The following is a 23,932-nucleotide window of genomic DNA, read 5'->3' on the forward strand; positions in this document are numbered from 1 at the left end:
CTTCCGTCACCGCAAGAAGGTGGAACTCAGATCAATAGTAGAAATCATCAAGAGGCTGATTTTATTGTAATGAAAGGCTTCATAACAAGGAGAGCTGTTAAGAATTGCAGTGAACGGCTTTGTGAACCGGGAGCTGTCCGTGTCCGTGCCACAGAGGCTCGTCAGAAGGCTGGGGAGAGGTTCGCGCCCTGGCTGGCAAGGTGACCTCGTTGGCAGGTGTTCTCTCCTACCCTGCTATCAGTCCGGGTCAAGTGACTGGCTTCCAGGAAGATAATTCCACACTGAAATTTGCTGGGTTTTGGTAGCAGGCCTGGAAACTTTCTCCCTAGAATTCTAGTCTGCTCTTATGGTCTATCGTTCATTCATTGTGCAGATACTTATTGTGGGAGACATTGTATTTCTGGTCTCAGAAAAGAAAACAGGTTGGAAACGCCGTCCACTACGCAGTCTTTGAAGGTACCCAGTGAATGGCGTTTCGTTATTGTTGGGGGCCATTCTCCTTGTATTGTTTCTGAAGTTCTCTTTAAAAAAAAAAAAGATTTTTTTAATGTTTATTTTTGAGACAGAGAGCATGAGTGGGGCAAGGGGAGAGAGAGAGAGGGAGACACAGAATCTGAAGCAAGCTCCAGGCTCTGAACTGTCAACACAGAGCCCACATGGGGCTCAAACTCACAAACCACAGAATCATGACCTGAGCCAAAGTCAGGACACTTAACTGACTGAGCCACCCAGGTGCCCCTGTTTCTGAAGTTCTTAGGAGCAAAGCACAGAATGCCCTTTGTTTGAGAATGTCTTTGTTAAGGATGTTTATTTGGGTGTTTGGAAGACAGAGATGATCTGTCCCTTTAGAAAAATGGGAAGGCATGTTTACTGTCCGGTATAGAAGATGTAGTTTTCTAAGCTGAGGGTTCCTGTCTAGTCACTCACAGCGTATACAGGCACGCATTTGGGTCCAGTTGCCTAACCATCTTGGAACTAGGGGTCTGGTGGTGGGGGGGCTGCTGCAGATATGCTGGTGCCCTTGCTTCTTGCTGTGCTGTGAATGACAAAGCCCTTTGCTTCTGACTCACGAGTTTTGTGTCTTCTAGCAGCATCCATGAAACTCTGGCTGGCTCACTCGTTAGCTTGTGGGTAGGATAAAATCTCAGACTGTCCGCAGTGCTTGACGGCAAAGAGGAGTAAGGTGAGCCAGAGAGGTTAAATCCCATGGCCAGTGCCGAATGACCTACTGTTTTGGGGGTGATGGAATTCGAACCTGTGTCTCCAAAGGATATTCTTTCCATGACCTCGTGGAACACTGCTCTTGCCTTTACTGCCATCACTGCTGTTCCTGTGACAGTGATTGCCAGCCACAGTCCCCGCCGTTTGTTGCGTGCTGGTGACTGCCAGGCCTTGTTTGATCTCCTTTACTTCCCACCAGCAGCCCTCCAAGGAAGGTGACCGTACTGTCTGGGTTCTTTTTTTTAAAAAATTTTTTTTTTCAACGTTTATTTATTTTTGGGACAGAGAGAGACAGAGCATGAACGGGGGAGGGGCTGAGAGAGAGGGAGACACAGAATTGGAAACAGGCTCCAGGCTCTGAGCCATCAGCCCAGAGCCTGACGCGGGGCTCGAACTCACGGACCGCGAAATCGTGACCTGGCTGAAGTCGGACGCTTAACTGACTGCGCCACCCAGGCGCCCCATACTGTCTGGGTTCTGTAGGCGAGCAAAATGAGATGCCGCGACCAAGGTCACATGGGCAGTAAATGGTGGAGCCAGGATTCAAAAGGTAGAGGGAGGATGACAAGAGGGCTCCCCCCCCCCCACGCCCCAAGGGCCGTTAGGAGGGTTAAACATACGTTTTATGAGGTGCACAGCACTGCTGGTTTCTGGCCACTATAACAAACCTTCCTAAAGGCTATTATTATTGTTATTATTAACCTTGGTGCCTTTTCCCCTTCTAATTAAAAAAAAAAAAAAACAAGAATACAAAAAACTTTAATTTTGGTCTCTCTTGCTGACGAAAGGCAGAATGTCATTCAGCCCGGTTCACATTAAGAGGATGAATATTAAAGGGGCGCAAACCTGGCACAGGCTATTTCCTTATACAAATATTTTCTTTAAAAATGAAAATAGGAGCTAAAATCCCCTATAGACCCAATTTACTTTTAATCTTCATTTTAGTAACCCTTTCCATCTCATAAATAACTCCTAACACGACGGTAATGTGTTACAGTGACAGCTGATGCCTGGGAAGGTGTCCTCTCTGGGCCTGACATTTTCTTTAATGGTAATTCTCCTAGTTAATGTAAACAATGTGAAATGTTTGGCATGTTTCCTTCCACAAATGGTGGTGGAGAGGAAATCAAAGCATTGCAAAGACGGCAAACTGATCCAGGGTAACTTTGACAAATCCGTGTCTGTGTGCTGTTATAAGGGGAAATGAGAGGTAGATACCTAGGAACTCTTCCCTTTGGGACAGCTGATAAATTGAAGGCCTTTTCTGATTGTGCTTTACTTTAGATTACCAGCCTGGAAGGTTTCAGATTTAAAGAGCAAAGTTATGTATCATAGAAACAATAGGAAGACATGCTTAGCTCCCTGTACCTACGTATTGCAAGTGATATTCATAGCTCCATCTTTGAAGCCATATTCCTCCTAGGTTCTCCACTCTGATTCATGTTATGAGTCAGATACTTGTGTGGGACTTTCTCCCTGAAAGTAACCTTGGAGGTATGGTGGTCTGATATATGATCACCAGTTGACAGAGGAGGATACAGGATCTGGCAGGATACGGGCCTTCCTTCAACTCTTGGGGTTCCTACTGCGTTGCTTTCCTGAGCGAACACCACAGCCCTTAGAGGCTTTGCCTTTTCCTTCGTTATATGTCTTGTCCTGTCTGCACCTCCCTCACCCCCGTCCCCGCCATTTGCTGCTAGAACTGGTCTCTTGGCATCCCTAACACATTTACACAATTCTTTTTAGAGGTGAGATTGATGTCAAAGACTGGGCTGCTGAATCTCTCTGTAAATTGGAAAAGAAGTTTTATATATTATGTGGCTCATGAATTAAGATCTCTTGCTCTAAATGACAGTTGGGGAAAAAAAACTGTTGTACAGTATTTTGCTTGTGAATATCTGGAAGTAGATATGTGATTGATTCACTGACAGACCATCTCTGAAAGCAGTTCTAATGATGGACTTATAATTGATTGCATCCATCATTGAGAGCCTAAACTACCCCCTTCCTAAATTAAAGATAAATGAAATAAGCTATGCTGAATGTATAAGCTGACAAATCTGAGGGAATTTAATGAAACTCTAAATTACCACAGCCAACAGATAAGAGAAAAGGGTTTCTTTGTTGCTGATTATAGCACTAAATAAAAAAATTTTTCAAAAAAAGATAATAAAAGAAACAAAGATCTGTGGCCCACATATCAAACTAAGTTATTGAAAGGTTTTTAATAAGTGTATCTATCTCATTCCCTGGTTATTGTTGATTTATATCAATCTCATTAGTGCTGTTGGAAGAATAGTAAACGTAGGGATTGTCTTCTAGTGTAGCTTATATTATTGTTGTTGTAACATACTTTAGAATCGATATGACTTTATTTCCGGGCTGTTGGGGGCTCTGTGCCAAATTTAGTTCATTTAAATGAGCTATTTGGAATGTAGTTCTTCAGTGTATAAGTAATTTTATCAGTGAGTACACTTTTAGCTGTTTGTAAAAGACAGGTTGAGGGTGACTTAAATAGTGGGTGTTTGTTATCTCCCCTAACAAGAAGCCCTGAGGTAAGGCAGTGTAGAGTTGGCTGCTTTGGTGGCCCAATGATGTCACAGCAGTAGCCGGCATTTCTCTTGGCTTTCCCTTCCATGGTTGTAAGGTGTGTGAAATATTTGAGTATCTTAGTGTTGTGTAATAATCGGGAAAAGGGACCTGCCTCCAATTAATCTTGCAAGAAAACTCCTGGAGGCCCTTAGGTCTCATTGGTCAGATTTGCCACGGATAAGGCGAATGGAATTACTGGGATTCACTCAAGTGATCAAGACCCGCCCAGACTCTTGCAGAGTTCATGCTGCCTCTTAATGGATTAAAATTGGTATGCCAGGGAAAGAGTGAAAGCCTCCTTGGATAGGCAAATAGCAAATCCACTTAGATGGGCTACTGAAATTTGCTATGAAAGGGGTTTCATATTTTCTGTTAGTAACTTGTTTTCATTTCCTCCCTAGTTAGTTAGATGAATGTGCCAGCATATTAACTTGTCTTTTACTGTTTTGCTTTTAAATGAATTTTTTAAAAAAAGTTGATTTTTGAGAGAGAGAGAGAGAGAGAGAGAGAGCGAGCGAGCGAGCATGCCAGCCAGGAAGGGGCAGAGAGAGAGACAGAGGATCCGAAACAGCCTCTGTTCTAACAGCATGGAGCCCGATGGCGGGGCTTGAACTCACGAACCGCGATATCATGACCTGAGCCGAAATCGAGAGTCAGACGCTTAACAGAGTAAGCCACCCAGGCGCCCCCTTTTTTGCTTTTAAATTTTATTCGGCTTGATATAATCTCTGTCTTCACCAGGACTCTGTCTACCAGTGATGATGTTGAAGACCGAGAAAATGAGAAGGGCCGCCTTGAAGAAGCCTATGAGAAATGTGACCGTGACCTGGATGAGTTGATTGTACAGCACTACACAGAGTTGACGACAGCCATTCGCACATACCAGAGCATCACAGAGCGCATTACCAACTCCCGAAATAAAATAAAGCAGGTGAGCCTCCTTCCCTCCTGTGATTGTCGCACCGCATCTACCGTTAGTAGCTTGTAGAGGTGCCACGGCGGTGGTGAATGGCCATGGTGAGTGATGCGTAACGACGCTTTTCGGGAGTTTTGCAAGTGTCTTTGAAAGCCTGGCTGCGGAGGATCACAGAGGGCATCCCAGGCTTGCCTCTTCCCGATGTCTTATCCTCGGCTTCTGCTGCTCCTTCTCCTTGCCGTGTGAAATGGTGTGGAGGAGGTGGCCTCAACATGAGGACACTGAAGGGCCTCTTGCTATTAGAGGCTCCCATTTCTGTGTATCAAATGTATGGCGTCTGGTCCTATCCCACACTGTGTGTGTGTGTGTGTGTGTGTGTGTGTGTGTGTGTGTGTGTTGCTGTAGCAGTTGAAAAAGTTTTTGAAATTTCGGCTTTCACTGTGTCCCCTCATTTGAAATTGGTTGTGATTTCTATGCAGTCATTGTACATTCTCGGTATGATTTTGAGAAGAAACCCTAACTTACAGATTATTTCAACATGCATTTATGGATACTGGCATTCTTGAATATCGTTCTTCAGTAGTGACGAGCATGTATTAACTTACTTACATTTTGTCATTTTCTTAATATTTTGCAGCAATTTCTTTTCATTCTTTTTTTCTTCCTCCCCGTCTTTCTACTTCTTGCCCCCTTTTCTCTCCCCGCCCACCTCCTTCCTTTTGTAGTAGGTCCTTGAAAAACTCTTGGTTCCTGGCTACCAGGTCTTTACTGCCTAAAGGATAAAGTGGGCTCATAAAGGTTGTTTTTATATTTGGCCTGAGGGATGAACTGACATTTAGGTGCTGTCACGTCATATGGTTTTGGCCATGTGTTTCGAGGGTCACTCCTTTTAATACCACTCCGATGGCAGTAATTGCTACTAGTTAGCACTGCTTGTTTGCCAGGCATGGCTGTTCCTCACTCAGCAGACTAGGATGTAAACGCTGGTCTCCCTTTCAGGTCCTTGCTGCTGGTTTTCAGACATCTTTTAAGTGGTAACCTCCCTTTTTGAAATGAGCTGTCTTGTGGAACCCCGATACATTAGCTGCCTCTTGTTCGGTGTTGGGTGAGAGATGCAGGGCCTCATGCTTGATCCCCTCCTTAAAAGCCTGCAGCTGCCCTTCCAGCACCTCTGCGGCCACAGGGCTGCACAGACCATTTGCAGCACTCTGGCTGTGCTATTGATCGGTCGGGGAGTTCCCTGCACTGTGCCCGCCTGGTGGTATCTTCCCCGCCTTGTGCCCGCCCGGGGATATCTAGGCTCCCAGCTTTTTCCCGCATTTTCTTTTCTGTCTTCTAGGCCTTCTGTTATGATTTTCTAAGCAGAGACCTAAATTATTCTTCTAAGAATGTGGTTGATAGTTTCAGCCTCTCTGAGTACCGGTTGAGAACCGGTCAGCTCTTAACCTATTTTGAAGCAATTTGTTGACCTCTTTACCTTGTCAAATTAACTGGGAATTTTCAAAAGGAATACTATAATTCTTAGCCTTTACAAATGATGAGTTCATCCTATGGATTTATCTGTGAAACTAGGTAAAGCTGTAGATCAGTTTAAAGTAAACTGTAGTCCATTTTGACCCAATATACTAAGCTCGAGAGGAGTCAGAAAATGAATGTTCAGCGGTGCTGACCTTCTGGCTCTGCCCCGGGGAATCCCAGGAAGGGTGAAGGTTTGGTATCTCTGTTTTCTGATTAGTTTGCTTGGCTGAAAGGACTTTGTCATAATGTCAGGGGAAGCGCTGTGGTGGTTTCTGCCTTGACCCCCTCTCACTTGGAGTCGATAGCCTCTTTGCCTAGAGAGTGTTGGCTGGTTTTGAAAAGAGTCTCATCTTGATTATTTCACATTTACTTTAGTGGCCATAGTCTGTCCACCATCCCCATTTTTAAGTACGTTGGAATTTTGAGCGAAAGAAAATAAAAAGAAAACTTGGTGTTTGTTACATCAGACAGTTGTCAAAGTAAATGTCACACAATTCTGTTACGAATTAGCTTCAGTATTGGGAAGAGAAAGGGCTAACGCTCTTTTCCAAAAAGCCTCTAGTAATTGATAAGTAAGAGCAGAAAAATGTTGGGGGGAAAAATGAAAGCGAATTTGTTTCTGTTGTATAATTCGACAGTTTTGTAATGTGAAAGTCCATTTCTTATCACCAAGGAAACACTGATGTTTTCTTCCGAATCTTTCCCTGTCATTTTTGTTTTTTAATTGTTACTTTGGATTGTGTGTAAAATCTCGGTGTATGTAGGTGTGTGTATTTTTAAAGTAAAAGTGGGGATGATTGTATAATCATGGGGCTACGTGATTTCACACCCAGCAAGATATTGAGGATGTATAGATGTGAGTTGAAACTTTCTTTCTGCTCTCTGCCAAAAGTAATGAGGATTCATTCAACAAATACCTGTCGAGTGCTGGCTGTGTGCCTGGTTCTGTTTTAACTGCTGGGGTGACACCAGTGGAAAACACCTGTCCCTGTCCTCATGGAACTTACACGTTACAGGAGGAGACGACAGGAAAAAGAAAGTGGGTGTTATTTAACAGCAGTGATTTGGTCTCTGTATAAAGTGCCTGTTTGGTGCTGAGCGTTGCTCTAGGCTCTGGGGTCTAGAAGTGAATCAAACAAACTCCTGTCCTTGTGGAGTTTACATTCTGCTTTACATTCTAGTCAAGGGAGACCCCACTATAAATTAGTAAAATGCTGTCTAACAGATGGTAAGAAGTGCTGTACTTAAGAATCCAAGAGCAAGGAAGGGAGAATAGCGAGTTGCTGCTTCAGTGGCCTAGCCGGGCAGAGTTCACTGAGGTTACATTTGAGCCAACACCTGCAGAAACTGAGGGAGAGTCAGGAGAAGCGCCTCAGGAAGAAGGCATGGCAGGGGCAGCAAGGTCTTGAAGCAAGAACATGATAGGAGTTTGGGGGAAGCAGTGAGGAGGCCAGTGGGGCTGGAGCAAAATGGGGTGGGGAGAGGTGAGAGTGCTGGAGAGAGAGGGAGAGAGAGAGAGGGAGCTGGTGGGTGAGGTACAGTGTCGTGGGTCAGGTCACGTGGGGTTTTGGTGCCTGTAAGGACTTTGTTCATAACTCTTTGTGACGGGAGACCACTAGTAATAAGCTTTTGAACATAAAACCGGCATGATATAACTAATGTTTTAAAAGGGCTAGCAGCTATTCTGAGAGTAGATTTTGGTGGGGACCAAGGCAGGTGAAGGTGTTCATGTTCACGCTTTTAAAGCTTGAGAACACAGAACTGCTTACATTTCCCGCTATGTTAATAGTTTCGTATATGGATTTATATTGGGAGGATCTATGTCCTTGGGGATATTGAGGTGACAGACAGAGTTGACTCTTTTCCCAGGTAGTCAAGTCTATTGGGGATGTTTTTCTAGATTAAAAAATTTACATGTCCATACAAGAGATATATATGATTGATCAGGTTGAGTGATGTGGATAATCAAAATACTTAGGCTACCCTATTATTACTGTTGAACACATATTGATATCAGTCAGAATGAGATGTTACTGTACTAGAAAACTTCAGAAGCCACAGGTACTGCCAGTGTCTCATAATAATGACTGTTCCAGCAGCGGCACCAAAATAGAGGGATATGAATGGATATAAGCTGGGAACTTGGGTAATGTTTGAATTTGAATGTAATTGTTGGTCTTTGAATTTGAGTGTTTCCCCCATGCTCTACTAGGTAGACGAGAGGACATCAGATTCCTTTAAAGATACTCAGTATCTGTCTAATGTTTATCACAGGAGCTGGAAGACCAGGGAAAACAGATAGTTGTCTCTCTTGTGAGGTGTGCACAAACACTTTACGATTCCCCCCAATTTCAGCTGCTCTGTTGGTACTAGATGAAACTGCTAACTCATTTTTCTTGCCTGTAATTGGAAATAACTATATGTGATTATTCAAATGAAGTTGTTAAGAGCTTAATCATTGAGTAGTGCAACATTCATTACTTAACATTTAAAATAATTTTGTGGCTTTTATATGAAACTATACCTTAAGAGGCAGAATAAGAACAAAGAATAATCTTAATATAGAAAATGTGGCAGTAGAGCAACATGGTTGTGGTAGGAAATTGTTTACGGCCCAAACGTATGATGGAAACACCCCGGCTGCTTCTATGAGAAAGGGAGAAAGGGTAGAAAGGTGGGCTAAACGGTGGGCAATAATGCGCTAGCATAATTTAAAATGTACTAGGCAGTATTGCGTGTTAATGCGGTCACAAGAACTATGCGCTCATCTCTCCGTTCAGTTTAACTGTATCTGTATTTGTGTACCATGTCAAGACTCTGCAACTTAACGGAAAAGTATTGCCCTCAGAAGGGGTTCTGTGGAGCCTCTCAGAGAATTTAAGACCTTAGAATGGCAGCTAAACCCGCCCCTCCTCCTCCAAAACTAAGGAAACAAAAGCATGGGAATAAAAGTTTGAGGGTAATTTAAAAGTGATCTGCAGTTCTAAAAGGCTTTTAAACAGAACGGTGAGTGGTGTTTCTGTACTTCTTTCTAGGCACTTTCTAGAAGGCTGTGGAAAAAAATGGGTTGGACACAGGTCAGGAGAATACCCATGAACACGCTTACATGTAGATTTATTTTTAACTACAGAAGAGAAAGTCTGTTTTGTACTTTCAGAATTAAGAATGACGTTGATTGTTACATTAGTTTTCACCTCCCATCCCTTGCGTAGAACATTTCTAGTCTCTAGTTTCAGTGGGGTGCTTGCACATTTGTTGTGCTTTATTGTAGATAGTTTGCACACTCAAAGGCAGTCCCTCCTCCCATTATCCTTGATCAAAATCAGAAAGGCATTGAATTTGATGACTTAAGGCCTGGATCCATCAGCCTCTCGTACATGTATCTCTGTTACTCAGAGGCTCCAGGTAGTTTTCCTCCTGTCTTCATCTTCCCCAAGTCAAGGGTGCGAATGACTCTATTTCTCTGCTTTCTGTATCCTCTCCCATACCCATTCACAGTAACCTCTTGGGGCCTGTTGCCCTCATTTTCTCTTTTGCTAGTAGTCTCTAATTAGAATGGCTGGAAGTTCTAGAATATTGAAACTGAAATTCTTGCTGTGGCTGAACAGGTGATTAGGAGCAAATGTGAAGTTACTAGAAGTCTCAGGAAGGAAAGGAAACTTGTGTTTGAAGAAGGATTTCTGTACGTGGGTTTCGATGTCTTGATTTGAATAGCTTGACTCCGTGGATTTATTTCAAGAAGAAACAGGAAGATAATTTTTCAATCTTAATTATCCTGATAAATTAAAATAGAATGGAATTAAAATACTGTTACCACATCGAGAAGTAAAAGTTTAGACGTACTTTGGTAACTTTCTCACATTTTATTTTTTATTTTTATTTATTTATTTTAAAAAAAAAATTTTTTTTTAATGTTTATTTATTTTTGAGACAGAGAGAGACAGAGCATGAATGGGGGAGGGGCAGAGAGAGAGGGAGACACAGAATCGGAAGCAGGCTCCAGACTCTGAGCCATCAGCCCAGAGCCTGACGCGGGGCTCAAACTCACGAACCGTGAGATCGTGACCTGAGCCGAAGTCGGACGCTCAACTGACTGAGCCACCCAGGCACCCCTCTCACATTTTAGATGATATTCATTGATGGATACAGTCCTGTTTCTCTTCCCTGTGTAAAAACATTTATTGAGCTATAATTTACATACAATAAACTGCAGTATTTTAGAAGACAGTTCAGTGAGTTTTGGCAAATGTATATGTCCTAGGATGTGTTCCCATCCACCCCAGAGAGTTCCCCCTTGCTCCTTTGGAGTGAAAAGACTGTGTTCCTCTGCTTCTTTCCCACTCCCCTCCACATCCTGCTCCAAACAACTGCTGATTTGAATTCCATCACTACATTAATTTTTGCATGTTCTAGAACTTCAGTATGTACTTCTTTGTATCTGGCTTCTTTTGTTCAGCATAATGTTTCTGAGATTCTTCATATTTCTTTTCTTTTATTACTGAGTAGTATTACCCCCCTGCCGCCCAAGTTTTAAAATAACATTTCTTCATAACCGTGACTTTCCAATCAAAAAGCTGAAGCCTCGGGGAAATTTAATATTAAAAGTTCTTGTACCTTCTTATGTCTGGAGCTTTGGCTAATAACTCAGTTTAGGGAATAGTTCTGGTGATGTTCATTCTCTACACAGCCTGATGCCATCTTCCCCACCCCTAAACACAGACAGAGTCTACTTTTCTTTTCCATTTTCTTCCATGTAGTAAGCAAAAATGAGAAGTGAGCAGACTACATTGTATATATCCTGCTGTGAAATGCCCTAACGGTCCTTTTCCCAATCAGAAAGGAGTTTGCCAAGCTTTACTGACACTAAGTAAGTTTATCCCGAGCCCTCTTGATCAAGAGCCTAGTTGGGTGTTGCACGACATAAAATTTATTTTTAACAATTTCCATAATAACTGTTAAACACCAAAGAAAAATCCGAGAATTACAGAATCCAGGTGATAAAAGTAGACTATCAGAAATCAAATTCTAACAGATTTTAACTAAGGATTTAAAAGAGAATGGATTTAATAGTTGGAGTTCTTAGCCCAGAGACCAAGAGTGCCAAGAGGATCTGGGAATAGCCTTGAGAAATGTTTAAGAAATCCAATAAAGGGCATTAAGAGATACACAGTTCCAAAAGAAGACCTAGGGATGAAGAGTAGAGCCTGGGGAATACCGTCAGTAATAATGTAACGACTTTGTATAGCGATAGATGGTAATGACACTTCGTCATGGTGAGCATTTTATAATGTATATGATAGTCATATCGTTGTGTCATATACCTGAAACCAATAGTACATGTCAACCATACTTCAATTAATATTTTCAAAAGTCAAAACCGTAAGTGATGACAAAAACCAGTACTTCCCTACCTCATCCTTCCCCAGTCCCACTTCCAAAACTTCAGAGACACTGACTTTTACTCTTAGTAATATGCTTATACTATTCTTGGTTTTTCTACTTGAGGCATTGGATATAAGCTTCCGGCTATGGGAGATGAGGATTTAGGTCCACCTCCCACCCTTTCCCCTGCCGTACTTCATCTTCTTCCCACATCCTCTCTCTAGTTGTATCCTAGTTGTTGGTTAAATAGATGATGCTCATTTTATTACAGCTACGTGACTATTTCCCTCTGAGCCATCCAGCATACTATTTGTGCCTGTGCGGTTTTGTTGTTGCTGTTTTCCTTGCAGTTAATGCTTGAATCCTCCTGTTGCCTGTCTTCTGCATTGGTTTTCCCCTTTCCTGGATCCTGTGTTTCTGGTCTTCTGTTATTCTCTTGTGTTGATGCAGCACGTTCTTCACTAGCTTGCTGAGCTATGGTGCATCTAAGGTTTATCATTTTGAGAGCTTATAAGTCTGAAAATGTCTTTATTCTTCCCGCACACTTGATTGATAGTTTTTCTGGGAAATAATTCTCTCTTAGGATTTTGAAGCTATATCATTCCTTTGTCTTGTAGCTTTTAGTGTTGCTGTTGAGAAAAGTCTGATGCATTCTGATTCATAATGCTTTATATGGATTCTGTCCCTCCTCACTTCCCCCAAAAGCTTTTAAGATCGCCTCTCTATCCCATGTGTTCTCACACGGCAGGATCACATGTCCTGGCGTGGTTCTTTTTTCATTCCATTTTCTTGAACACTTGGTGTACTTTTTCAGTCTAAAAACACATGTCTTCTGGAACATTTTCTTTTATTATTGTATTTTTCTTCACTCCATTTGTCTCATTTTTCCTCCCCTGGAACTCCTATTTGGCAAATAGTGGACTTCTTGGATCAGTCTCCTCATTTCTTTTATCTTCCACCTTTCGTTTTTTGTTTTATTCTCTGTAGATTTCCTCAAAGATAGCTTCTGACCTTTATATTGGATTTTTTTCTACCATATTTTAATTTCCAAAGCTGTTTTTATTCTCAGGGTTTTTTTTTTTTTTTTTTTATAGCATCCTATTCTTGTTTCATTGATGTAATATTTCCTATTTTTCCTAAGGGATATTATAGTTATCCCAGTCCCCTCCAGCACTTTTTTCTGTTTGTTTGTTTTGGTGCCTGCCTTTGCGTATTCCAAGCTTTCCTTGGCTGTCTGGTGATCCTTGTCTAACTATTTGAATGAAAGAGGGAGTCAGTACAAAGCTGATCGGAAAGCTCAGAGCATGTTGTGGGCCTTGTCTAGTGATGATCGTGCAGGGACCCAGTAGTTTCCTCGGTGAAACTTCAGGTGTCACTAGCTCTGGGTCTTTTTGCCTTGTCATCTTTCCCAGGGAAGGCCATAAGTTTCCTGTGTTGGAGCTAAAATTCAGGCTGAGTGTATTTAGAGGCAACCCTAGCAGGAGACTGGGTGTCCAGAGCAGGCTGAGGATTTTACTGTTCCATAGGCCCACTTTAATATCATTCTTGTGTTTGCAGTCTGGTGCCTCACACCTTCCCCTTAGTGATGTCTGGCCTGGATCCTTTCTGATTGAGTTTCTTCAGATCATAAGCCTTCTAGTTGGCCAGTGTTTGGGGGGAGGGAATTACCCATCTGTGTGGATTGATGAAGGTCCAGGGCTCAAAATACTCCCTATGGAAGGTGTTGGCCCTGGGCTCCAGCTTTCCGTGTCCTCGGCACCTCCTTGTCAGTGGTAGCAAACCCATCTCCATACTAAGACTTTCAGATCACTCTGCTCTGCTAAATTACCCACATTCCATCTTCCTGCCAACTTGAAAAGTTTTGTTACCATCTCTTATATACCATTCCCCCGTCTCTGTTCTCTTTTCTAGATGCTTTATGATTAGCAAAAAAAAAAAAAAAAAAAAAAAAAAAAAATCACTTAGGGACTGCAGAAAGGGGAAGGAAGGAGTGGAAGTAATTAACACTGTCTTTGGTAGTTTTTCAAAAGGGTCCATGACTCCTTCCAAAGCAAATAATCATTCCACTGTGCTTATCAGGAGAGATTACAGAATCTCTTTAGTTAGGGTTCTTTTTACATTGGAGAGTTTCATAAAAGTATGATAGGTGTATTGTCCTTAAGTTATTGGGATAGAGTAGATGCTTTCTCAGCAGAGAAATGTTTCTCAAGAAACATTCTGATCTTAGCATCCCATCTTTATATTTTTCTTGTTTGTCGGAAAATGTTAAAATTTAGTTTTATAATCACCAGAAGCATAGTGTTCATGAGTATGTGCACCACCACACCAGATCTTGTAGAAGACAAATTTTCAATGGTCAGAAACATGGTAGACTTTCTGGGCTGATGGAAATGTCTTATATATGATGGTTTGGATTATACAGGTGTCTTACATTTGCTAAAATTCATCAAATGGTATAACTGACATGTATTCATAAATTTTACCTAAAACAAAAACCAAATTAAACAAATACTGAATTCGAATTTAAAAATACATGTGAGGACTGTCAAAAGTACATGAGAGTAGTTCTGTGAATTGTGAAAGGTCCTGATTCTTTTTATTTCATGTTGTAAAAATTGAAAAGCCTTAATTATGAACATGAAAATGTGCTCATCAGGTACATCGTGACTACCTCCTGCTCCTTCTCCTCCTGGTCTGTCGAGCTGTGCCATACTGGTCACTAAGCTAGATCCATGAGAATGTTTGAGATTGTCTTATTTAATATCTAAAAATCCTTGGTATGTCCTAGTGCTTTCATTTTGAGATTGTCTCTGGACGTGTCTCCTCTTTTCTGGAAAGTGGGCTTATTTTCGTGTTAGTTGAGATGAATGCACAGTTCATTGGCTGTAAGCTTCAGCTGAAGTTGTGGATCTAGGATGGTTCAAGCGAGCTGTCTGCTGAATAAGAAACATGCAGAGAAGAATTGGGAAGGAATAAGAGCATGGACTCGATCAGTCATTCCCTTTTAGATAGTTTAACATCCGTGGGTTCTTCATGTCTTCAGAGTGCTGTATATCCTAAGTAGCTTCTTCCAGATTCACTCAAAGGTAGGTTAGGAGTAGTTTTCTCATTTCACAGGAGAGCAGATACACACAGAGGTGGAGACCCCCATCCATGTGAGTCAGTGTCAGAACCAGGATTAGAGTTTTGCAAGCCAGCCAACCACGGGGAACTAGTGGGAGGGGGAATTGGGAACTGTTGCTTCTAGTGACACTGATAGTGAAAACTACTAACCAGATTATAGGTTTAGGATGGCAAGACTCTGGACTGACCCAAGGTTGAATCTGTTTATTGTAGGTGAAAGAGAATCTGCTTTCTTGCAAGATGCTGTTGCACTGTAAACGGGATGAGCTCCGGAAATTGTGGATTGAAGGAATTGAACACAAGCATGTCCTGAACCTGCTGGATGAAATTGAGAATATCAAGCAAGTGCCTCAAAAGCTGGAACAGTGCATGGCCAGCAAGCACTATCTCAGTGCCACCGACATGCTGGTGAGAGAGCTACCTGTGCGAACGGTCATTTCTGCTAAGATAGGAAAGCCCTTGCTCTTGTTCTCTGAATGCTGTCTTTCACGTAGCACATTACAGACCGCCTCTTGGGATTCACAAGCCCTTGTAGGTGAAGCCTGACCGGTTCTCTTCCTCATTTCAGTGTTTGAAGTGGTAGGCGATTATTTATGCGTTACCTGCCTTTGGAACAATGGCAAGGTGCGTAATGGTAAGAAACTGGTACCTAGATCATGTTGGCATGGTAATGAAGGTGTTTGAATTTCAGAGGAAGGTGGCTAATGAATCCTATTTTATTTTATTTTTTATTTACTTACTTTTTTAAAGTAGGCTCCATGTCCAATGTGGGACTTTAACTCACAACCCCAGGATCACGAGTTGCATGCTCTACCAACTGAGCCAGACAGGCACCCCTAATGAATCCCATTTTAAAGAATGAAATCTGCGTGAGAGACAACTTAAGGATATTTACGGACTTCACGTTCCACAAATTCTTTGAAGGGATTGTTACGTGAGGGCTTTGTTTTTTCCTTTAAACTGAAGAGCAAGAAAATAATTTTGGAGCAATAATTCTGGAAGCGACTTTGTCAAGCAAGCATACTCCACAGACTAGCCTTTAGCCTCTGAGTCATTCTGTTACTTTTTTTGTTTTTTTTTTTAAAGTAAGCTCTACACCCAGCATGGGGCTCAAACTCCCAACCCGGAGGTCAAGAGTCACATGCTCTACTGACTGAGCCAGCTGGACGCTCCCATTCTGTTAGTTTTTGAATTAGAAATGAAAATTCAGAGAATGTTGTTACTGGTGGTGCACGTGCTGAGTGTCAAGAAGATGAATAAAAAATAATACACATCCTATTTCCTAACAATCCTAACTTTCCCAGGGCTGGTGGCTCTTAGAGGGCTGCTCTATCTACCCCCCACCCCCACCCCCCTGCCACTTTCCACATGACCACCCCACCTGCCATGTTTCTTGAGCTGTTTGGGGACTACAGAAGCCCTCCATAGCAGGTGACTGCATTTGGTTCCTCTTTTCCACAGTAGGTGAGAGTCCCCTGTCTTTGTTTCACTGAGTTAGACTGGCTGTAACACTGAGAAAAAACACTGAGACGACTTGGTGGGAGAAGCAGGATAAATCTTCCAAATGCTTCCAATTTAGATTTTCAAAAAGAATTACGCTGTCAGTCCTTCATGAGAACCTGTTAAGGGAATTCGGTCACTAAGATGTGAGATACGCTGTGATATTCTGTCATATATTGAAACCTGGTGTATGATAGGAGTAAACAGTAAGCAGTTCCTGTAACCAGTCAGCTAAAAGGACAGGAGGAGATGTGGAATGCCACCTGTGTGTTCTCTCTGCCTGTTGTCTTCAGTGTCCTCTTGCACACTGTTGCTTTCACAGGTGGGTGGGGTTTGGGTGTTTGGGGGAGGAGAAAGGGTGTGGGCTGTGGCCAGCGTCTTTCCAGCTTTGCGGAGGAAATTTCTTTTAATTAAAACGTGCAGGGATAGGGATGCCTGGGTGGCTCAGTCAGTTAAGCATCCGACTTTAGCTCAGGTCATGATCTCACGGTTCATGGGTTCGAGCCCCGTGTTGGGCTCTTTGCTGACAGCTCGATGCCTGGAGCCTGCTTCGGATTCCGTGTCTCCCTCTCTCTCTCTGCTCCTCCCCCTCTTGTGTACTCTCTTTCTCTCAAAAATAAATAAATAAACTTAACCCCTCCTCCCCCCCCCCCCCAAAGAAAACATGGATAGGGTCCAGATTGGGCCAGCTTGAATACTATGATTGTCAGTTCTAACTAAAATCATGTGGTTGGGAGGAGTGGGGTGGGAAGGAGGAGCATTTACCTCCAGAAAGGGGTGAGTATATGAGCTGTGTTGCCCAGAAGTTCCTTTTTTTCCCTGTTTGTCATTGTTTATATATAATGGACACTAATATTTTGTCAGAGGTATTTGAAATATCTTCTCCTAGTTAGTGGTATATATTTTTGCTTTATGAAGCCCTTTGTTACAAAGAAGTTTTGAAATTTAATGTGGTAAGATTTCTTTCTTTTTTCCTTTATCTGATTTTTAAGAAGAATTTTTTCCTATCCCAGCGTCCTCTAGAGAATCTACTGTGTCTTCTTTAATTCATTTGGACTCTATTTCCATATATGGTATAAACTCGGGATCTAATTTTATCTTCTATGTAAAAAGCCACTTAGCTCAGACCATTTGCTAAATTTATTTCCTACTGACTTCTAATGCCATCTTGGTCACATACCAAGTTTTCACGTATGCATGGGTCTGTTTCTGAGCTCTTCATTTTTATTAATTGGTCTTGTCTATATCTGCACTGAAACCATGCTGTTTTAATTACCGTTCTTTTATGATATAGCTTGATAGCAGGTGGAGACGTTCCCTCACCTTGCTTCTCAGAACAGACAGAACTGTCTGTTCTATTCTTGGCCCTTTACTCTTCCGTATGAATTTTAGTATCAGCTTGTCACATTCCGCAAGAAGCGTCATGAGACTGATTCATTGTAAGAATTTCATCTTCATATTACCGAGTCTTTAAGTGAACAGGATAGACCTCATTTATTGAGATCTTCATTTATGCTCTATATAATAATGCTTAGTAATATGTTCCTTAGAGGTATTAAATATATCTTATTGCTGGCTATCATATTTTTTAAAACAGTGGCGCTTTATTAATAACAATTTTTAGTTATTTGTTAGTGATGAAGGGATGTGATAGATGTTTAATTGATCATATGTCTCTGAACCTAATCCCAGTCCTGTCTGCCTGGAAAATGATTTATTTATTTATTTATTTATTTAGGGCTTAGCTCAGATTTCTTTAGCTCTCTGAATGTTCCAGGTGATTAGGTGCTTTTTCCAAAAAATTAGGCATTTGTTTTTATCGTGGTTGAGAATACTTGACCTGAGTATTTTTTTGTTTGTTTGTTTGTTTCCATAAGCTGCATGTACTTCCTTGTAATACAATTGCTTTTGTTTGTATGGTAGGTCATTGAGGGCAAGGGCTATATCTTATTTATTTTTGTCTGCCTTGTGCTGAGCACCATGGGCCTCATATAGTCAGGGTTCACAGATCATTAGCCAGATGGGTAACCATGTGAAAGACTTTAATAGAGGAAAGAGGTGTTTCCTCTCTAGGGGCTCTGGTCTGATTTTTTCTTTGGGTTTGGTGTTTGTCTTAATGACAAAGTCTTCCAGTTTCCAGCCTTTCCCTTTAGCAATATTTGAGTGAACAACAAAAAACAATAATTACACTAGCAGCCAATACATACTGAGTATTCACTATGTCATTACACTTAAGAAGCACATTTGTTAACGCATTTAATTCTTATAGTGACCCTATGAGAGATGGGTTTCTGATGTGCTCTCCATTTTTCCGACGAGGTAGTTGCTTTGTATGATCTGAGGAGCTGGAGCATCCTAATGTACAATGAAGATTTCATGAAGGTAGGATTAAAGGTGTGCTTGAAAGGTTGGAAATTTCCTTCAATTTGGCCTTTTGTATATGAGTGAATAGTAAGGGCTATAATTGCTCTTTCATTGGACTTGATGTGAAAAAATATTCACATTTCCTTTCCCCGTGGCTATGTGCTATTAGAAGTAAAATCTACTTAAGGCGTCTCGAGGGTCAAAATGAAACATGCTTGCTAAAAGACGTCATAGGAAAGTGAAGACAAAAAATCAAGTCTTTCAAAACTCTCCGATTTCCTTGGATCTGTTTATCGAAAGATTTTGCATTTCCATTGTAAGGCAGGTGCGGACACCCAGTAGTGTAATCCCTACTCAGGTTCGTAAATCCAGAGTAAATAAATCAGTGGTGACCCATGGCCCTTGTCATCTCCTGCGATTCCTACTTCACTATCACACTGGTCTGATAGCTAGAGACTTGGCCTCTAGATGGGATATTTATTTCTTCTTTTGATATGATAACCTGAGTCTTGCATAAAATAATTAAATTGTCATGACAGGGACTGTCTGCAAATAGGCATGGCCTTTTGTTTCCTTCTTCAAGGTAAACAGCTGCTGTTAGCTCATGAAAGGCTAAAAGTGGTCCAACAAGAAGCCTGTATCCGTCACATTGAAATCAGAGACTTGATTAATATTGTAGCCTGTAGCTTTGCGATATGTATGGTTTAAATTAGACCTCTGCAGTCATTGTGCTGGGTTGATGCAAGCACATTAATGACATAATTTCTGGTTGCTGCATCACATTTCTGCAGTCTGTCCTTTGTATTCCACTCACATTAATTGAAGTAATTTTGTCAGTGAAGCGTGTTTCAAACCTCTGCATTTAAATTGAAATTTTAATTCCCTTATTGTCTTGAAAAGACGGCTGAAGATGCCTTGTTACAGGTTTCATTATCACTCAGAACACTCCAGCTGCTGGTTCTAATGTACAATGACTGATTAATTCCGGGAAGAATTATTAATATAAGAACAGCAGCTTCTTCCCAGTGGCATGAGCTAACCAGGAAGGTATTTGATGATAGTTAATATTTTTATGAACTTTTTTAAAGGAAAATTTATGTGGAAGTCTGCATCACACGAAAACTGCACAGATGAGCTTTGAAAACCACTTACCCAAGTTCTGATTTATCAACCCATAGAAGTCGACTCATAATTGCATTCAATCAGTGGAAACTAAGCCAGTGTGCGTAGTTTTGAACCACTTGAGCTGACCGTCACAAGGCCTGGGACTACATTTTTTTCATTTCTAAGTCTTCCTGAGATTGTAGAGATTTTGAATGTCTCTTGTTTTTCTCTTTATATATTTTTTAAAAAATCATAGCTGTGTACTAAGATAAGGATTATTATAATAACTACTTAGATTTATGTAGTTGCCTTCCAGAGAATCCCACGTGCTTTGAGAGAATAGTATGGTGGAATTATATCACTTACACTGAAAATGTGGCCACATCGGGCATAAAGGGAGTAAGACAGCAATTTAATCTCATGGTTTTCTAAGCTCCTATAATAAAAATATACTTCTAATGTTTTCAGCTTACAAGAGCCTTTGCATTAGTTGTATAACAATCAAGGTCGTGAATGTTAGTGTGGGTCAGATGGACCTGTGTTTGGGTCCTGGCTTTGACTTTTACTAGCTGGATCACTTGGGGCTAATTATTTGACTTTGCCGAAAGTTGGGAGTTGAGAATTACATCTACTCCCAAGGATTGTTGAAGGGATTAAATGAGATACTAAGCTATTTATATAAAGTACACGCAGTATACACAGTAAGTGCTTAGAAATGTTATTTGTAGTGAATTGATTACTTTAATGGATACTGTAAGAAGGATAATGGTGATTGCTCCCACGTGAGAAGTTTGCAAAGTGTTCGGAAGTGGACTTGTTCTGAACTGTTAAGAGTTGGAGTAGGGCTGGCTAGGTTAGGCATTATGGATTCCTTCTTCCGTTAAATGGACATCTATCTAAATGAAAGACTACCCCACATTTTATGTAGTCCAAGGAGTTCCTGCAGGCCTAGATAAGATTTTTCTCTGAAAACGGGTGCCTGGCTGGCTCAGTTGGTGGAGCTTGATGTCAGGGAGGGTTGTGAGTTCAAGCCCCACGTTGGGTGTAAAGATTACTTAAAAATAAAATCTTAAAAAAAAAGGTTTTTCTCTGAAAACAAGGCTAGTCTGATCTAACACATGCACAGAAGGAAGGATGATCAGGACCCCAAAGTTCTTTCCCATATATTTGGGATTTGACATGGGCAAATTTCAGATTCTGTGTCAATCGCCTTTTTGGCTTACTTCAACGATATGTTCATAGCAATGCAATTTGTCAGTAAACTATCTAGGATCAGTTTGTTGCAAAATCGACTCTTAGGTAACTAAGTGTGTTTTTCTGCTAGTATTGTAAGTGGATATAAGCCAGTTCACTATTGGAGGGTACTTATCAATAATGTTGATTGTGGTGTTATAAAGTAGTTGATGTTAAGCTATTTTTTTCTGTCAGTGCTTAGATGGCAGGAGCAGTGGACCAGCGAGCTTGTTCTTTATGCTGCCATTAGAACTGTGTCATTAGTAAATAGACAAATTCTTCTTTTCTCATATTATGGGCAGGGAAGGGGTGATCATGCATCTACTATCAAATGATTAATGCACAAGAAAGAAAAAGGGGGCAAAGTGTACATCCCTTTCATCTGATCTGAGAGTTTCTAAGATCTCCCAGGACTGTTTTTTCTCATTATGACTGTGGGAATGGTATTGAGGTGAAAACTCTATAAATATCGAGAGCTGGAACATTCTAGTGAACTTATTGGACTTAACCTGAAAGTGGTAAGTGACTGCAAAAATGTTTCAATATTCCATATAGATTTCTCTACACGTTAAAAAATATATCCGTGATCAATAATGAAATAGCCACCATTAAGCCCATCTATTTCTAGTGTAGAATATTGATTTGAAAGACCATTGCCAATATTCTGTACTAATAACAGGAAAGAATGGGGCACATGTTTTGGTAGACTTACAAAGAATGGTATGATGCCATTGTTGATGACTTCCGGTTGCTGGGAAATATATCTGAATGTGTGCCCTTAACCTTGAAGGAGCTTACATGCTAATGGGGAGAGACAGTGAACAAATAAAGAGTCTCATATCATGATGAGCATAACAAGAAATTGGTCATCAGGAAAATTGGGGATGGAGGTAGGGTAGTATGGTTTGCTCTATAAATAAGGTGGTCAGCTATAGCTGCTTCTAGCTGCATTTGGGACCCCTTCAGTCCTTCAAACGCCTACATCTGGTCTTTTCAGAAAGGTTTAGGAAGAGCTGAAAATAAAGGTATTAAACAAGAAATCTTGGTAGTTGTCTAAAATTAAATGAGTAGGCCTGATGTGGCAGCTTTATTTTTTTCCTGGAGAGTAAAAGCACAGGGCTTGTAAACAATTATTTGTGTTCATGTCCAATGCCCTTTTTTATTTATATTTGTTTTTGAAGGCTAGGGTAGCACACTGTTTGAAAAGCACCCGGTTATTGTATTAGCTTTCCTTCCCTTTTACTTTGTTCTTTTATCTGCTTTTCTTTGCCTCTTTTATTTTAAAGCAAATAGAAATTTTGTTATATTACACTAAACCTCATAAGGTTCAGCAGTTTTCAGTTGACTTGCTTGGCTGTAGGGCAGTGATTCCCAAACTCTGCACATTAGGGACCTTCTTGAAGAAATCTAAAGCCCAGGCCACACCCTACACTGATGACATTGAAGTCTCTGATGGTGGTACACTACCTTCAGTAATTTGACATTCTTCAGGTGATTCCATTGTACAGATAAATGTGGAACTGTAGATCTAGGGTATACCCTGTGCCACTTAACAGAGTAAAACTAGTTGTCTCTGGTGTCTTTTGATACCAGTTTTGAGGGGTTAGAAACCAAGTACGAGTAAAACCTTGGACTGTGAGTTACTTGTTCTGTGAGTGTACTGCAAGATGAGCAAACATTTCTAATAAATTTTAACTTGATCAATGAGTGATGTCTTGCAGTATGAGTCGTACGTGATGCTGAATGTCACATGATCGCAACTGAGCCAGTGGTTCTTGAAATCCGCTTTGATATAAAAGTGCTTTGGATTATAAGCATGTTTCCAGAAGGAATTGTGCTCACAAACCAAGGTTTTACTGTATTTGCACAAGACAGACTTTGCACAGTGATTGGTACATTTTTGTAGAAATACTGTAGTGTGGAGTTGCTTTGTTGCCATCCTCTGTTGCAGGTTTTGGGTAGGGCTGACAAGTATTTGGCCCTTACTCTGATTTTATAGCCTGATTATTTGGTCAGTAGGAATGGTGTTGAGTGGTTAAATTAGATGCTCTCCAGGTTTGGGTGGACTTGAACTCTTCAGGGCTGCCTTCTTGGTGCTCTGCCTGCTGCTTTCTTCCTGTGGTTTCTTATTGGAATTGCACTGGGATTTCATGGGTTGAAATTGGGGCACAGATTTACTTACTGACGAGTGGTGGCTAGGTACATCGGTGGTGTAGTGCAAACAGAATGGGTTTGGAAGCCAGACGTTCTTAATTCTAGTCCTGACTCAACAACTCCCTAGTTCTGCGAGCTTAGACAAATCACTGTCTCTCTCTGTTATGTAGTATTCTCTTCTCTAGAGTGGATCTACAAATACCCTATCTAGATTGTAGACAGGCTGTGAGAATAAAAGTGAAATTTGGTAAGGTTACAGTGCTTTGTAAAATATAAGGCAATAGACAAATTTAAGAAGGTGTAAGTAGCGTCATCATCACTATGACAAAGCGCCAGGTAAGAGAAAAGTGGTCATCTATCATCTGGGACTTGTTTATACCGAGAAGCCTTTCTCTCTCTCCTGGTGCCACCATCACTAATGCATTAATCAGATCACCTGTGTGCACATGCCCTTTTATATACTTTCGCCCCGTATGAGGAATAAACTAAGGCAGGAATAATACACGAGGCCTTTGCTGACCTCCTCTGTCATATTCCAGGTTTCAGCCTCACGTATGGACTTCCTCAAACAGGTTTCTGTTTGGTCATTGTGTGGCCAGATGGGGACCCTATATATGTATAAGTAGCTGCAGGTGACCACGCATGTTGATGGGAGCCCTCTGTCTCAACTTGACGATGACTGGGGAAGGTGGATCAGTAGCTTTTGCTTGGCTTGACCAGATAGGAGCTTGTTGAAGTATGTTTTCTCTGTGATTTGTCCCAGTACTAATTACTTGTTGTTCCTAGCTCTTCCTCTCACATTCCTTTGTGGGATTTTAGCAGTTG

At 41.2% G+C, this 23,932-nt stretch overlaps 1 protein-coding gene across 6 annotated transcripts in view; it reads left to right on the forward strand.

Annotated features, from left to right (window-relative positions):
* Positions 1-23,932, forward strand: part of EXOC4 (exocyst complex component 4) — a 750,068-nt gene that overhangs the window by 19,456 nt on the left and 706,680 nt on the right. For all 6 annotated transcript variants that reach the window (XM_003983067.5, XM_045052771.1, XM_045052769.1 and 3 more), the window contains exons 2-3: positions 4,555-4,744; positions 14,966-15,160. In XM_003983067.5, coding sequence (XP_003983116.1) covers positions 4,555-4,744; positions 14,966-15,160 — 385 coding nt within the window. The remainder of the gene's footprint in view (positions 1-4,554; positions 4,745-14,965; positions 15,161-23,932) is intronic.

The sequence above is a fragment of the Felis catus genome, chromosome A2 (genome assembly GCF_018350175.1).
Source record: "Felis catus isolate Fca126 chromosome A2, F.catus_Fca126_mat1.0, whole genome shotgun sequence".
NCBI classification, from domain to species: domain Eukaryota; kingdom Metazoa; phylum Chordata; class Mammalia; order Carnivora; family Felidae; genus Felis; species Felis catus.